Below are 17316 nucleotides of genomic sequence, written 5' to 3' on the forward strand. Positions count from 1 at the left end.
CATGGATTCACATGCTCATGAATATTCCCCGTCGTCAGACCGGGAATCCTCGGTATAGGAAAAAATCAGTATCAGTTTTGTTTCTGATCTGTCTTTCTCAGTAGTAACCAATCACTGGTCTCTGGGTCATACTGCCCCTAGCCAATGACTGCCCTCTCCCTAAGCCCCGCCCCTGGCTGCCATCCTCAGATTTGGTAGCACGTGAAGTGGCAGTATGACCAAGTGAAGAGCCGCAGAGGGGTAGGCGGGAGGGTTCGCATGTGAATCAATGCCAGACCCATGCTGGAGAACAACAGTTACAGGTAAGTAACTTGTTCCTTCTCCAGCATGGGGTCTGGCATGGATTCACATGCTCATGAATATAAGAATACAGTGCAGTATACACATGCACAACCACGGGAGGTGGCCAAAGGCTCAACATCAAGCAATACAACAACTCAACATTAAGCAACTCTTACCTCCTCACCAGGCTCACCTTAGGCGAACAGGTTGCGCAGCACTGCCTGGCCGACTCTGGACTCCTCCCTGGAATCCCGGTCGACGCAGTAGAATCTCGTGAAGGTGTGCGTCGACCTCCACGTAGCAGCCCTGCAGATGTCGAGCAGGGGCACACCAGACAGGAACGCCGTAGTAGCAGCGATCGCTCTGGTCGAATCGGCCCTCGGACGGCCTGGCAACGGTCGGTTTGCCAACCGGTGACAGTGCATGATGCAGCCGGAGAGCCATCTGGAAATGGAAGTCTTCGAGAGAGCCTTCCCTTGATTCACAGGTCCAAAGTTCACAAACAGCTGTGATGTCTTCCGAAAACTCTTCGTGCAGTCCACGTAGAACTTCAGCGCTCTAGCTACATCCAGCGAGTGCAGAGTCCTCTCAGCCGGCGACGAAGGCGACGGGAAGAAAACTGGCAACACCAAGGGCTCGTTGAGGTGGAAGTCCGACGGCACTTTGGGCATGAAGGAGGGGTGCGTCCTCAGCACTACCCTCGTGTCGTGAAAAGTCAAGTATGGAGGCTTGCAAGACAGGGCCTGGATCTCTCCCACTCGTCGTGCAGAGGTGATGGCCACGAGGAATGCTGTCTTCCACGACAGAAACCTCAACGGCACTGAATGCATAGGCTCGAATGGGGCCCCCATGAGCCTAGTTAGCACCACGTTGAGCTCCCAGGCTGGGGCAGGGGCCTTCACCGGCAGGAATGATCGGAACAGTCCTTTCATAAATTCCTTCACCAGTCGATGAAACCACAAGGACGCCCATCCTGTAGTTCTGGTGTAACGTGAGACGGCAGCCAGATGTACCTTGATGGAAGCGTGAGATAGGCCAGCCTTGGCCAAAGACAATTGGTATGGCAATACTTGAGGGGCCGTAATCCGCAGAGGGTTAATCTTCTGTGCGCGGCACCGGACAGAGAACCTCTTCCATTTGTATCCGTAGCACTTGAGAGTTGAGGATGCCCTGGCCTTCGCAAGAACCTCTCTGCAGTCGGCCGGGATGTCGTATCCTCCAAACTCTAGTGCTGCAGGAGCCAGGCCTGCAAGTTCAGCGACTATCGGTCGTGATGGAGAATGGCGCCTCCTTCTCTGGAGAGAAGATCCGAGTCCGTCGGCAGCTTGACTGGTGTGGACGCTGACAAGTCCAGAAGGTCCAGGAACCAGATCTGCCTCAGCCACGCCGGTGCGACGAGGATCATCCTGCACCGGGACCTCTTGAGCTGGTTGACGAGCCGGAGTAGCAACGGCGGGAACGCATAAAGGAACAGGCCGTCCCAGGGGAACGAGAAAGCATCGCCCATGCTCCTCGGTTGGGGAAACCTGCTGGCGAACCTCCGGCACTTGGAGTTCGCCGCCGTCGCGAAGCGATCGATCTGGGGTTCGCCCCATCGTCGGAAGAGTCGGTCCACTTGATCCTGGCGCAGTTCCCACTCGTGGCACGAGCGCAGCTCTCTGCTGAGTGAGTCGGCAATGGTGTTTTTTATCCCTGCCAGATGAAAGGGTACCAGAAACATCCCTTGGGCGACGGCCCAATGCCACAGATCCTGGGCTTCCTTGGATAGGGCAGGGGATCTGGTTCCGCACTACTTCCGAATGTAAAACATCGTGGTGTTGTCGGTGAAGATCCTCACCACCTTGCCCTTGAGGGACGGAAGGAAGGACCTGAGGGCCCAGAACACTGCACGGAGCTCCAAGATGTTGATGTGGAGTGTCTTCTCCTCCGAGAGCCAAAGGCCTCTCGCGTGGAGACCCCCGGTGTGCGCTCCCCAACCTTCCAGGGAGGCATCCGTCGTCACCGTCACCTGGTGGGCCGGGGCTAGGAAACCTGTTCCCGCCGTCAGATGAGAACGGATACCCCACCATCGTATCGCCTGACGGAACGCTTCGTCGAGCGGGATCCTGTCCTCGAAGCTGCCCGTCGGCTGGATCCAGTGGGCGTCGAGGAATTCTTGCAAGGGCCGCATCCGAAGTCTGCAGTGGCGCACCAGATAAATGCAGGAGGACATCATTCCGAGGAGGAACTTGATAGACCTCACTCTGGCCACGTCCGTGGCCAGCAGAAGTTGCACCTTTCCCAGGATGGTCTTTATCCTTTCCTCCGATGGTGAGGCCCGCCGCGCCACTGTGTCGAGCTGTGCTCCCAGAAACAGGGCGACTTGCGACGGGACCAGGTGGGATTTTGGAAAGTTGATGGAGAACCCCAGGTCCGTGAGCAGCTGGACGGTCTTCGCAGTGTGTTCCACGGCGAGCTCCCTTGTCCTTGCCCGTATGAGCCAGTCGTCCAGGTAGGGGTTGAGGTGGATCCCCTGCAGGCGCAGCCGCGCCGCCACCGGTGCTAGGCACTTGGTGAACACCCTGGGCGCCGATTTTAATCCGAACGGGAGGGCCTTGAACTGGTAGTGCCGCCCTTTGACCATGAACCTGAGGAACTTTCGGTGTCTCTTTAGAATAGGGATGTGGAAGTATGCATCCTCCAAGTCCAACGACGACAGGAAAACGCCCTCCTCCAGCTGTCCCAGCACGTGCTGGAGGGTGACCATCCGGAACTTCTGTGCCTTGATGTATTTGTTCAGTCGTCGCAGGTCCAGGATGGGACGCCATCCTCCTGTCTTCTTATTTACGAGGAAGTATCTTGAGTAAACTCCGGAGCCCCGAAGCCTCTTTGGAACGAGCTCGATGGCACCTTTCCTGAGCATCGCCCTTACTTCCAACAGCAGTTGAGGGACGTGATTTTCCTTCCTGGCCACGGGAAGAATGCGGGGGCACTTCTTCTGGAACTCAAGGGCGTGCCCCAAGGCCAGGGCGTCCAGCACCCAACGGTCGGTGGAGATGGACTCCCACACGCCGACGAACTTCGTCAGCCGGCCTCCCACCGGGGTGCTTCGGCGGGGTCCCAATCCGACGGTCGGTTCAATCTTGCTTGGAGGCCGCTTTGCCTCCTTGACCACCTTGGCGACGACGGCGGGATCCACCTGACTTGCATCGTCCCCTGTAGGCCTCCTGCGACAAAGATCTTGCCGCTTGACGGTACGTAGAGGAGCTGCTGCCGGCTCCCTTGGAGGCACCCTGTCTGCCTCCAGAGCTCCGAAAGGACGGCCGTCGCTGTTGGAGCACACCCAGTGCACGGGCCATCTCCGTGTCCGTCTTGATCGCCTGAAGGGAGTCATCAACTGCCTTGCCAAAAAGGTTGTTCCCATCGAAGGGCATGTCCAAAACCTTGGTCTGTACGTCCTGGCGGAAATCCGTCGCCTTGAGCCACCCTCGTCGTCTCAGGCAAACGCCGTTGCCCAACTGACGGAAACCGGTGTCGGCGATGTCCGTAGCCACCGTAATGGCGTGGTCCGAGGCAATCTCACCTTCCTGTAAGATTTCCAGGGCCTCAGCCCTCTTGGAGTCCGGAAGGAAGTCCAACAGAGGGGCGATCTTGAACCACAACTCCCTGTCGTAGCGGGCTACGATGGCCAGGGCGTTGGTCGCCTTGATGGTCGTCGCTGCAGATGAGATGACCCGTCGTCCCATCGCATCCAGCTTCCTACCCTCGCCGTCCGGCGGGGAGGTTGAAGTCGAGGCCGATGCCCCCCCGCCGAAACGACCGAATCCGGGGTAGTTTGCGCCCTAAGGCACAAGGGGGCAGCGTCGGGGACACGGTACGTCTTCTCGTACCGGTCCCTCTTCGCAGGAGCCCTGGCAGGGTTCTTGAGGAGGGCGAGCCCCTCATCCCAGATGTCATCAAGAAGCGGTACGGCGAGGACCGTCTTCCTTTTAGGCTTGCGCCGTTGGTAAAGGAACCCTTCCTTCTTCTTTTCTTTGGGGCAGAGCTGGAAGAGCTCGGATGCCCTGGAAATCATAGCATGGAAGAATCCAATCTTGTCGGGCGGGGACGCCCGGGCAGGGGGCGACGGGGGACACGCCCCGTCGTCGCCTCCGTCGTCATCCGTACCCGTCGTAGTCGTGTCCATGCCTGTATCATCCCTGTGGGTAGTTGACCGGGGGGAAGGCAGAGAAGGCCGCAGAGGCGGGAGAGGAGGCCTAGGATGCGTCCTCCTCCTCTTAAGTGGTGGGCTCTCCGAAGGTCCTGGCTCCAGTTCCCCCGTTGGGCCTGGCTCAGGTACCTCCGTCGGGGGAAGGGGCAACCGAGTCCTTATCTCCGAGCATAAGGACTGGATGGCTGACAAAATGGCCGCCGAGGTGTCCTGCGGCGCCAGGAACGACGGGAGCGAGGGCTCTTGAGGAGCCTCGTCTGCGACACTGTCGCTCTCGTCGCCCTCGTCAGGATCCCTCCCGATGGGCTGGGCCTCTTCCACGACTTGGATGAGCTCCTCTTCAGAGGTCGTGTCCGTTTCTACGATGGCCACCAGCCCCTCCCCCACCCTTTCCAACAAGGACTTTGTGGGGGTGTTCTCGATGGGCCTGAAAGACGACTCCCTCTGCGGTGGCAGGGAGACCCTGGTATCTGAGGGCGCCTCCACTGGTGTAGCCTCCACAGGCTGAGCCAGGGCCACGGTGACATCCTCAATCGAGGTCTTAGCAGGGTGAATTAAGGCCAACGTCACCTTCTGTACGCCTGGGGCCTTCACCTTGGGGGGAGGGTCCGAGCCTCGCTCCCCCTCTGCCGGAATCTTCGAGATCGACCGGGGCCTCTCCAGAAGCTTCGCCGGGTTCTCGGACGTCCTCTTACCCGAGCCATAGCGTTGGCTCGTGGTTGATGGCGCCGGGGAGGATGCGCCCTGCCTGGCAGCCAAGGAGCCCGACCGTTCGGCGCTCCCGGTGCCCGCGGACTCGTGGTGCTTAGCCTTTTGTTGGGCCCCCGTCACCGGGCGCCCTCACAGGACTTAGAAGACCGCTCAGACTTCTTTTTCTTCTTCTCGCCTGACGGGCTCTTCCCTTCCAGCCAGTTGGCGAGACGGAGGTGGCGATCCTTCATGGTCCGCTCCGACATGTTCCCACAAAACGCGCAGTCCTTTTCCTTGTGCGTCTTGTCCTCATGGAGACAGTAGAGGCATAACGAATGCTCGTCCTCCTTGAAAATGTTCTGAAGCTGGCATCCAGGGCAGGTCCTGAACAGCTTCCCGGGCGTCGAGCTTCCTTTCTCCTGGGCCATGACCGGGGTAGGCCTCGGAACTTCTGGAATCCTCCAAAAGCGTAACTCGACGAAATCTTCACCCTTGAGGGGCATAGAAACTCCGAAACAGATCCCCTTTGATCGGATGTAGACACGGTGGAGCTTGAGGCTCTATTTAACCGAGAAAATCTCCTGAAAAAAGCGCGAAAACACAGCAAAAGCTCGAGAGCTACAGCACGAGGACTCCCAACACTTGAACGTGCGGTAGAAATCTGAGGATGGCTGCCAGGGGCGGGGCTTGGGGAGAGGGCAGTCATTGGCTGGGGGCACTATGACCCAGAGACCAGTGATTGGTTACTACTAAGAAAGACAGATCAGAAACGAAACTGATACTGATTTTTTTCTATACCGAGGATTCCCGGCCTGACGACGGGGAATATTCATGAGCATGTGAATCCATGCCAGACCCCATGCTGGAGAACAGATTTAGCCAGAGTCAATAGGCCTGTGCCAGAGTCAATAGTACAAGGCAATGTGCCCAGGATCAAACTGTTCTAGTAGCTGCAGTCAAGTCTTTTGTTAAGGATTTGAAAAGGAGGTTACAGAAGGTGAAAGACAATGGGGGTCATTATGAGATTGGAGGTAGTCATGGCGTTATTTCCGCCATGACTGCCTCCAATAACGGGACCGAGTCCGGTGTGGTGCAATGGGGACTTACCAGTCTAGTCCGATCTTGGCGGGACCGGTAAGTCCCCATTGCACCAACCATTCCCCATTCCCATTGAGCCCCATAGGGCTCAATGGGAATGGGGAAGGCGCTATTTACGGGCCTGCTAATGGCAGGCCCGTAATTAGCGGCCTGGTCCCCTAACGGGACCCGTAAGGGACGTGTGGTCGGACCACACGTCCCTTGCGGTTCCCGTTAGGGGACCTTGGAATCGGGCTGTAGGGGATTACCGGCACCGGTCTCCTTACCAGTGCCCGGCATCCCCTACCGCCCAACTCGTAATGACCCCCAATGTTAGACGATAGGGGCGGCCAACCCAGTAGGCAAGTAAAGGATTTAAAACACCTTTAGCAATACTAAACGAAACGGGAGGCCTGGCGGATCAATGTACCTTTAAAGTGGAAGAGGCTCCTGCGGTGGCGGTAGTTCCTGGTAGTTCCTGCAGTTCGGGAGATCCAGCAGAGGAAGAGAGGTTCTCGTCGTGGAGCAAGGTTCGTGTTACTGCACTGCCCAGGGATGAAGCCAGCTGCGGTGCTGACAAAACTAATAAAAGGTACGCTCTTTTAAATCGCGGTCGTGGTGAACGGGTGCCTGCCTATCCAGTCTCCGAGTGCAGGGCACTTGCGATTCGACCAATGCAGGTCCTGGAAGGCGATTGGTGAACTGGTTGGCCCCACCAGCTCAAGGGAAGAAGACTCTTGCAAGCGAAGATCTTCTCGAGTCGTTGGAGAAAAGTGGTGAGGATCTGCAGCAGGACTTCAGTGGTAGTTCAATCGTTGCAGATACCTTCGGTACACAAAGGGGGGCTGCTCTGACGTCTGAAGGTTCTGGGGACTACTTATTGACTGCAGTAGGCCTAGATTTATTCTGTCATGTCATATACATGCAAAAACACTTTAAATGTGGTAGTGCTCATGAAGTTAAGAAATTCAGACAAAAATAGATGTCAGTGTTACAGCTTTTGTTTTATTTTGCTGTTAAATGCATTTCAGAGTCATGCATTTGTAGTTTTTTAGAGATTTTTCTGAGAGATAGAAAAATACATAGGTACAGTATATTAAGGGTGGTTAATTTATAGTCTTTACCAATCCTTAATATAGCTGGTTTAGCAACTGAATTGCAAATATCTTCAGCTTCTCTCCTCTTCAGGTTTCTAGTTCCAGTGGCGACGTCTTGTCCTCCAGTCCTCAGGACCCTGCTTTTATGCAGCAAGACCCTCTTTCATACAGCCTAGCTGTCACTCACACAGTGGGGTGGCTCTCCTGGCAGGAGAACCCCCCCAGCCTATCAGGGCAGAGTGCGACTTGGGTCACGTAGGCAACCCTGTCCAGGGTGCCTATTCCCCCTCCCACACATCCTGTCTACCCCAGACTCAGTGGCGCCGAGAGGAGGGCTTCTGTGCAGAAGCCCGCCAAAAGGACGAACAAAGGATGCCCAACCTGGGTTAGGATTTCAGAGAAAGACACGAGAAAGAAATATTATTAAAATTATGGCAAAAAAAAACCACTGGATTAAAGTTAATATAAAAATAAACTGGCGATATGTTAGAGGCTGTCAGTAAGAGTGGTAGCCTCGAACAATGGGAAAATCCCATAGGGAAATATTTGCGGCCGAATATTTACGGTAGTAACCACTGCCACCAGTCAGAAACTTTGTAGAGAGGGACTGTACGGTCCCCCCTCGAAAATGAACACTAGGGAAAAACTATTAACCCTTTTCAGTACTTCCATAGTAAGATGGGTTGTATTGGTTTAGTTCATAATTATTGACTAGTAAAGTCAATGGGGACTTTACATGCCCTGGGAGACAGTAGTCAGTCCCAGGGTATGGAGTCTATGTTTGGGAGTCGCTACGACACCCCAGTGGTACGGCACGGAGGGTGCTGTGTACCACACAGGTTAAAAAGATCATTTCTATGAGGGTGAGAAAAACCCCATAGACCATTAGCACACAAGATAGCCTAAAACACACACTAGCAATCTGTCTAAGAGAGGGAAAAACGGTCTCACTCTTAGCAGGAGAAAAAAAGATAAACCCCTCAAATCCAGCAAAGCTGCTGGGGGACTCTATAGGTAAGGGAAATTAGCCTTAGAAGAGAATTCTCCCTAACACTCCCCGCCCAGACTAAGGGACAAGAGGAGCTAATCCACTCCTGGATGAGTCTCTTACCTCTAGTCGGTTAAAAACATCCTAGAGAGACCATCAGCATTTTGGTGGTGACATCCTAGCCTGTGCTCAATGGTAAAATCAAACCCTTGGAGGATGAATGACCATTTCAACAGTTTTGGGTTTTCCCCTTTCATTTGCATCAACCATCTCAAGGGTTGGTGGTCAGTCTGAATGGTGAAAGTAGAACCATACAAGTATGGCCTAAACATCTTCAGAGACCACACAATGGCAAAACATTCTCTCTCAATAGTTGCTCACCTTGTCTCAGGTTCCTTCAGTTTCCTACTGATGAAGCAAATGGGGTGTTCTCTACCTTTCTCATCCAGTTGACTAAGGACTGCACCTATACCTGTATTGGAAGCATCTGCTTGCACAATGAAGGGTTGGTGGTAGTCAGTATCTCTTAGAACTGGAGCTTGACAAAAGGGCTCTTTTTAGCCTTTCAAAGGCCTGATTGCACTCCTCATTCCATTTGACCTTTTTTGGGAATTTAGGAGAAGAGATTACATTCAGTGGAGAAGCTATGGTCCCATAGTTCTCAATGAAATTCCTATAATACCCAGTGATACCTAACAAGGCTCTCACCTGGGTTTGAGTAGTAGGTGTTGTCCAATTTTGCACAGCTTCTATCTTGCTGAGCAAAGGCCTTATTTCACCACCTCCTACCTCATCTCCGAGGTAGACCACTTTACTCTGACCAATTTGACATTTGCTTGCCTTTATGGTCAGTTGAGCCTGCTCAAGAGCCTGCAAAACATATCCTAGGTGGTCAACATGTTCTTTCCAAGTAGGGCTGAACACTGCAGTGTCATCCAAGTATGCCACCACGCAGAAGTCCTCCATCCCATTCAGAACCTGGTTAACCATCCTTGGGAATGTAGCAGGTGCATTCTTTAAGCCAAAAGGCATAACCTTAAACTGGTATAAACCAACTGGGGTGGAGAATGCAGTTTTCTCCTTGGCATGGTGTGTCAGGGCTATTTGCCAATAGCCTGACGTTAGATCAAATGTGCTGAGGAACTTGGCTGAACCAAGTCTATCCACCAGCTCATCTGTCCTTGGCAAAGGATGGGCATCAGTCTTAGTGACTGCATTTAGAGCTCTGTAGTCTACGCAGAATCTCAACTCCTTGGATCCTGCTTTTGGTACTAATACAACTGGGCTAGACCATGGACTAGTAGAGGGTTCTATTACCCCGAGATCAAGCATCTTGTTGACCTCTACTTTGATGTGGGTTCTTACATTCTCTGACATTCTGTAACTCCTGCCTTTGACAGGTAAACATTCACCAGTGTTTATGTCATGCTGGCCCCAAGGGGCCAAGCCTGGTGAAAATGAAAACAAGGGGGCAAATTGATTTAACAAAACTTTGCACTCCTCCTGTTGTTCAGAAGTCAGGTTAGAAGAGAGATTGACGCCTTCTATTTGCTCATCTAAAGGCTTGCCTCTGAGAAGGTCAGGCAGAGGTTCACTCTCCTCCTAATCTTGAGCTGAAGCTAGAAGCAAAGCTCCCAGTTCTGGTCTCGAGACATAAGCTTTTAGACGGTTGGTGTGAAAGACTCTGGGAGCCTCCTTAGGACTGCCTAAGTCCACCAGATAGTTCACCTCTCCAAGTTTTCCCACACTCTTGAAGGGTCCTATCCACTTGTCCTGCAAGGCCATCGCCTTGTTGGCAGCATAACAAGAACTAGCTGGTCTTGAGCGAACTGAACCATGTTGGCCTTCTGGTCATGCCAATGCTTAACCAGAGCGCAAGTCAGACCTCTGCGGATTCCCACAGGTGTCCTCTTTTTGGAAATTCATGGGGTTCCCTGTTTTCGTTGGTTGCTTGGACACCGTAGGCCCATATCTGTATGGTGTGCCCTTCTGTCAAAATCCTAAAATTCAGCTGCCGGAAAAGACTTGGGGTTAGCCGTGTTTTAGATTTTCCCATTGGCGCCCAGGTAGGTGCACCCACACATGTGAGGTACCGTTTTCATCGGGACACGTGTGGGAATGCGGGAAGGTAGGCCATGCGTTGTTGGCAGCGTGTTTCGGTGGGTGAGCCAAGTGAAATGTGCAGAAATTGGGATTTTTTCACCACATTTCTGACTTTGCCAGGGTTTCTGGGTAATACATTATGGGCCGATTTGCACAAGTCAGACCTCTGCGGATTCCCACAGGTGTCCTCTTTTTGGAAATGCATGGGGTTCCCTGTTTTCCTTGGTTGCTAGGACACCCTAGGCCCATATCTGTATGGTGTGCCCTTCTGAGAAAATCCTGAAATTCAGCTGTCAGAAAAGACTTGGGGTTAGTCGTGTTTTAGGTTTTCCCCTTGGCGCCCAGGTAGGTGCACCCAAACATGTGAGGTACCGTTTTCATCAGGACACGTGTGGGAACACGGGAAGGTAGGCCATGCGTTGTTGGTGGCGTGTTTCGGTGGGTGAGCCGAGTGAAATGTGCGGAAATTGGGTTTTTTGCCACATTTCGGACATTGCTGGGATTTCTGGGTAATATATTCTGGGCTGATTTGCGCAAGTCAGACCTCTGCGGATTCCCATAGGTGTCCTCTTTTCCGAAATGCATGGTGTTCCCTGTTTTCCTTGGTGGCTTGGACACCCTAGGCCCAAATCTGTAGGGTGCGCGGATGCGCAGAATTCCTGAAATTTTCCTGTGCCGAAAGACTTGGCATTAGCCGTGTTTTAGGCTTTCCCCTTGGCACCCAGGTAGGTGCACCCACACATGTGAGGTACCGTTTTCATCGGGACACGTGTGGGAATGCGGGAAGGTAGGCCATGTGTTGTTGGCAGCGTTTTTCGGTGGGTGAGCCGAGTTAAATGTTTGGAAATTGGGGGGTTTTGCCACATTTCAGACTTTGCCAGGGTTTCTGGGTAATACATTCTGGGCCGATTTGCGCAAGTCAGACCTCTGCGGATTCCCACGGGTGTCCTCTTTTTGGAAATGCATGGGGTTCCCTGTTTTCCTTGGTGGCTTGGACACCCTAGGCCCAAATCTGTAGGGTGCGCGCATGCACAGAATTCCTGAAATTATGCTGTGCCGAAAGACTTGGGGTTAGCCGTGTTTTAGATTTTCCCCTTGGCGCCCAGGTAGGTGCACCCACACATGTGAGGTACCGTTTTTATCGGCATACGTGTGGGAACGCGGGAAGGTAGGCCATGTGTTGTTGGCAGCGTTTTTTGGTGGGTGAGCCGAGTTAAATGTGCGGACATTGGGGGTTTTTCGCTACATTTCAGACTTTGCCGGGGTTCCTGGGTAATAAATTCTGGGCCGATTTGCACAAGTCAGACCTCTGCGGATTCCCACGGGTGTCCTCTTTTTGGAAATGCATGGGGTTCCCTGTTTTCCTTGGTGGCTTGGACACCTTAGGCCCATATCTGTATGGTGTGCCCTTCTGAAAAAATCCTGAAATTCAGCTGTCGGAAAAGACTTGTGGTTAGCCGTGTTTTAGGCTTTCCCCTTGACGTTGGCGCCCAGGTAGGTGCACCCACACATGTGAGGTACCGCTTTCATCGGGACACGTGTGGAAATGCGGGAAGGTAGGACATTTGTTGTATTTATGTGGTTTTCATAATGTTTCGACCCATTTGCTGGTGCCCTTTGTCACACAACCCTTTATTTCCCAAATGTGCCCTGCATTTAGTCGCTGCTTTAGGCACCATACACATTTGTAACCTGCACAAGGTACCTACCCTTGAAAAGGTCTGCCTGTGCTCTTTCAAAAAATGTATGCTTGCAGTTCCTCACCAAATTTTCCTGATTTACACATGCTAAGTTTGTCTGTTCAGGCTGTAAGTATACCATGTACCATGGCTCAGTGTTTGGCTTGTGGTATTGCTTGTTTTGTGAAACACTACAAACAATGTGTGATTTCCTAACTGCAGGAGTCGGGGAATGTAGCGGAGCATTGTTTTTCTCAAAATTCATAGAAGCTATTGCCGTACCAAGCCAACAATGTCCACCACATACCTTTTTTTCAGTCATTTTCCTGCTTTTTTCCCAAACTATGGAATTTTCTCCTACCTAGTTGTGTCCTGACCTGCGAAAATCACTCCTTCCTAAACTTGGAATTTTGTCTACTTTTCAGAAATGTATGCCTTTCTGTCCTCCAATTCGGCTTTCCTACCCTTTTCTTCCGTTCCGTCCACGCATGTCCAATTGGCAGAAATGCCCAAAATCGCCTACCTCTCACAAAACGGTTGATAACCACATCAAAATATTTGTTTTTCGTTTCCACCAACCTGTTCTTGAAAGCCAGGTAATTGGGCAATTCAGCACAGCAAACCATTTGTTCCTAGCTCTTACAATGGAAAAACCACAGGCTTCTTTGTACATACTTTAATTGGCATTTTTTGAAAAAAAACAAATTTTCCCCCTTTTGGTTATTTTCTCTCGCCCCCCCTACAGCAACCTCGGATACCTGAGTGGCGTTACGACTGCCTACATGTGGGGAAAAAGGGGCCAAATTTGGCCGAGATATCTCATGTAACAAAAAAGTTACAAGGCATTGAATGGTGACATACCGAAATCACCAAAAAAGGCCTTGGCACTGGCGGGGAAACCCATGGCACTTAAAGGGTTAGGTTTTACATCGATAAAAAGAGCTATACAAAAACCCACGCCTTATGCAGGTATTCTTTCTGGTGGATTTCCAGGGGGTGAGTCGTGTGGTGTGGAGGAGTCCATGGGATTCCTACCCACCCAAAGTGAAGTTCCCACAAATACAATATGGTTCATCACACTGTTAACAGAGGCATTTCTGGCTGCCAGTCCATTGGACCAGCTGCCCGCAATCCAACTCTTTTTTCAGAACAAAATATACGACGCATGCAGACCACATGGCACACTACTGTATCCTCCATAGCCACTTACAATGATCTTTTGCCTTTGTTAATGCCCAATAATGTGCTCTATTTCGATTTCCATAAATGAGGTCTATTTGAATTACCCAGCAGAACATATAGTTGAGAAAACATGAATTTAGTGCCCACACTTTCATAATTACATATTGCAAACTTATTTATAAACGCCACACTCTGTATCCAATTGCAAAGCCTACATTTGTTACTATTTTCTCACCTTGCAATTTTTCCAAACGCCCAGTAGCAGTTTCCATAATTAGCTCTTTCATTTCTGGATATGCTTCACACACCTCCTCGAACCTTTCAGTGCACAGCGAAAACAAGTTGCAGAGAGTGATAGCTGTCACTGTGGCTGTCCGCGCAACACTCTTTAACAGTGCAATTTCTAAAAGCAACATGAAAAAAGTTATCCAAATGTATTGATGTGAGCTGGGAACCTTAAACAAGTGTAAAAAAGACAGCCTCGTCTCAAAAGATCATGCATTTTAACTAGGAGAAAATTGGGCTCAGTCAATTAAATCTGGTTATATATCTGTATGATTCCTAATACAGGGTTGTAAATCCCTATGAGTGTTCAGCATGTGTTTCACTGTTTATAAAGCTTCATCAGGCGAAGGGTGTGAGATACTTTATATGGGCGGTCACGATAGACAGGTCTACATGAATATGGAGGATCTGTTAAAAGAATACATATGTAGAAAATAAAGAAAGCAAAAGTTGTGAGCATGAGGTCAATCTCCCTGTGATAAGGGAGATAACAATGACTGCAACTTTATACAGTATTGTTTCCTTTCCTCCTGATAAAGCTGTATAAACAATTAAACATGAGGTTTTACAGCTGTACTGGAAAAAAGTACCCATACTCTGCATGGGTACTGTAGACAGACATGATAACACTCATCAATTATCGAAAATCAATGATTCTGTAGGTCGTTGGTCCGAGACGCTTATTGTTTGATGTGCTTTGCGCACTGAAGTAAACTGCACTGAGAATGGGCGCGTGTGGCTGGCTGACATACCCCAGAGCAGACATGGAGAGGAGGCGAGAGTTGGCGTACTGCAACCTACTGGGACCTTCTGTATGCTTTCCCCACCTGTCTCCTGTAGTGGTGCAGTGCATTTTGTTGCAAATATCTCAGAAAACGGTGCTACCTAGGGCCTTGACAACAGGTTTTCAAGGTCCCTATTCTTCCAGTTTTATTCCTTGCGTCATGGCGCTTAGAATTAGCTTTATCCGGTCCTTCTACAACCACATTGATGTTTTGCTGATTTCAGGCAACCGTCTCATGTGTGAAGGGGCTGAAGTCCAGGGAAAGGGGAAGGGTTTCCAAACGTCATGTAGCCAGTAATGTCTGAACACCCAGAGGGTCCTAACAGGTAACTATGTAAAATCTGGTGCAGAATTGGTGGAACTGTGTGAAATTGTATAAGTACAAACTAACAGATTTTCTGCGTGTGATATATAAGTGAAAGGCGGAGGAAAGATAGCTCATGGGCAACGCCTTTGTCTTGGAAGCAAGGCAATGTGGCGCAACACAGGTTTGAATCCCGATCCTGTGCTTAGAAACCACTGATGATGATATTAAGCATGTTATAAATGAACTATAAAATAAAAATGAAAAAAATTAAAAATGTGTGGGTTTGTGGCAAAACGTTTTTCCCGATAAAACTCCACACCGTTTCACCAATCTGCAGCAAATTCTGCAGCCGCGTGTTAGGACCCTCCGGACATTGCTGGCTACATGACAACTGGAAATCCCACCCATTTCCCTGGATTTCAGCAAAAGAGAAAATGTTGGTTTGGGTGTGTGGCTTCACGTATGTTCCCTATAAAATTCCACACCGTTTCACCAATCTGCACCAAATTCTGCACAGTCACATGTTAGGACCCTCAGACATTACTGGCTACATGACATCTGGACACCCCACTACTTTCCCAGATCTCAGCAAAAGAGAAATTGTGGGTTTGCGTTTGTGGCTTCACGTATGTTCCCTATACAATTCCACACTGTCTCACCACTCTGCACCAAATTTTGCACAGTCACCTGTTAGGACCCTACTGCCATTTCCGGCTACATAACATTTGGACACCCCACCCCATTCCCCAGATTTCAGCAAACGTCTCTGAGGTTGTGACTTTGGGGATTTTCCCTATACAATTCCACACCGTTTCACAAATCTGCACCAAATCTGCACAGTCACATGTTAGGACCCTCCAGGCATTACTGGCTACTTGACATTTGGACAAGCCACCCATTTCCCTGGATTTCAGCAAAAGGGAAAATGTGTGTGTGGCTTTGTGTATGTTCCCTATACAGTTCCACACCGTTTCACCAATCTGCACCACATTTTGCACAGTCACCTGTTAGAACCCTCCAGACATTACTGACCACATGACATTTGGACACCCCACCTTTTTCCCCTGGATTTCAGCAAAAGTCAACATTTGTTTGTGGGTTTGTTGCTGGATGAAGCTTTGTTCCTTATGCAATTACGCACTGTTTCACCAATCTGCACCACATTTTGCAGAGATACCTGTACCTAAGAGGGAATGAAAGCCTGGGTAATGCCGGGTATATCAGCTAATATATATGAGACACTGGCGCATCCTCATGCTTGACAAAGATCTTGGTCCAGTACTGCCGAAATGCCCTATATTGACTCACAAACAAGCACTGTCATTAAAGGACAGACTGGTCTCTAGTTATCTATCCCATGTTCAAAAAAATTCTACTATGACCAATTGGCTACCAGGTTTACCAAAAGGGTTTGCTAAGTGCAAAAAATGTAAGGCTTGTCCACATACTACTGCCTGTAAATCATTTATACATCCTATTACATGCACTGAATTCAGGATAAAACATTTGATCAATTGTGACACTCCATTTGTTGTGCATGTCCTTGCATGTCCCTGCCGGAAATGGTACGTAGGGTCCACCACATGTATATTGAAGCTCAGAATTCTGCAGCATCTTAGAGCTATCAAGAATTTTGACCCTACGTACCCGATGGCCAAACATTTCAGGCAGGAGCATGACAGTGACTTTCATTTACTTACGTTCTTTGCTGTGGCCCATGTCCCCACTCACCTTAGAGGAGGTGACCAAACCTTGAAATTGAGGCAATTGGAAACCAGGTTCATTTTAGATTTTGATACCAAATACCCAAATGGTCACAATGTGGATGAGGAGCTACATACTTTTATGGGAATTTGACAGCTTTGTCCTTCTTGCTTCATCTTCTCTTCTTCTTGTCGGTTTGTTTTTTGACTCTGGCTACCTAATTCTGTTTCTCCCAAGTATCAATTTGGTACACTGCCCTGGCCTGGTAATGCCCTACTTATTTTAATGTTATTATCTGTGTTATTCAACCTGATATATTTTCTTTTCAGCTCTATGGTTGCCTTGCCTTTCTGATATATTTGGGGAACGCTACTTTATGATTATGACATGACATTTTTATTTTAAATCTGTCTTCTTCACTTTTCTGTAGATATTGTTTTCCTCTCCCTATCTTTGCCCTCTCTCCGTTTTTGTTATTCTATAGGTTCAGTACTGCTTAGGTTTTCTGTTTTCATGCATTTGCACTTTAGCGTGCGGGCATTCAAATTTTTTAGACCTTAGGGTGTGTATTGTATCAAATTGCACTTTAGCCCGCAGCCATATGTATTTTAATATGGTATTTTATGATAGGAAGATATTGGTTTACATATGCACTTGCATTTTATGACTACCGACCTTTCTGATTGTATACTGCTGCTATGTCGATATGTTTGTACAGAAATGCCCTTGCATTTTATGCTGTAGCTATGGGCTGCCTAATGTATGAGATCCTTCATTATTGCACTTGCACTTTATGGTCCTTTTTTTAAACATGTTTTAATTTTATAGTTGCATTTTTGACAGTGATGCATTTATCACTGAGTGTCAACATAGGTTCTATACCCATAATGCAACTCTATGGGTGGATTTGCACTTGTAATCCATAATTTTTATTCATGGGATTTTATTT

At 49.7% G+C, this 17316-nt stretch overlaps 1 protein-coding gene across 1 annotated transcript in view; it reads right to left on the reverse strand.

The window, feature by feature from the left end:
- LOC138526509 (potassium/sodium hyperpolarization-activated cyclic nucleotide-gated channel 2-like) overlaps positions 1-17316 on the reverse strand; it is a 359156-nt gene that overhangs the window by 98660 nt on the left and 243180 nt on the right. The window contains exon 2 of the mRNA XM_069637324.1: positions 13523-13690. Within this exon, the coding sequence (XP_069493425.1) occupies positions 13523-13690 (168 nt within the window). The remainder of the gene's footprint in view (positions 1-13522; positions 13691-17316) is intronic.

The sequence above is a fragment of the Ambystoma mexicanum genome, chromosome 7p, assembly GCF_040938575.1.
Source record: "Ambystoma mexicanum isolate Mex_15411 chromosome 7p, UKY_AmexF1_1, whole genome shotgun sequence".
NCBI lineage: Eukaryota > Metazoa > Chordata > Amphibia > Caudata > Ambystomatidae > Ambystoma > Ambystoma mexicanum.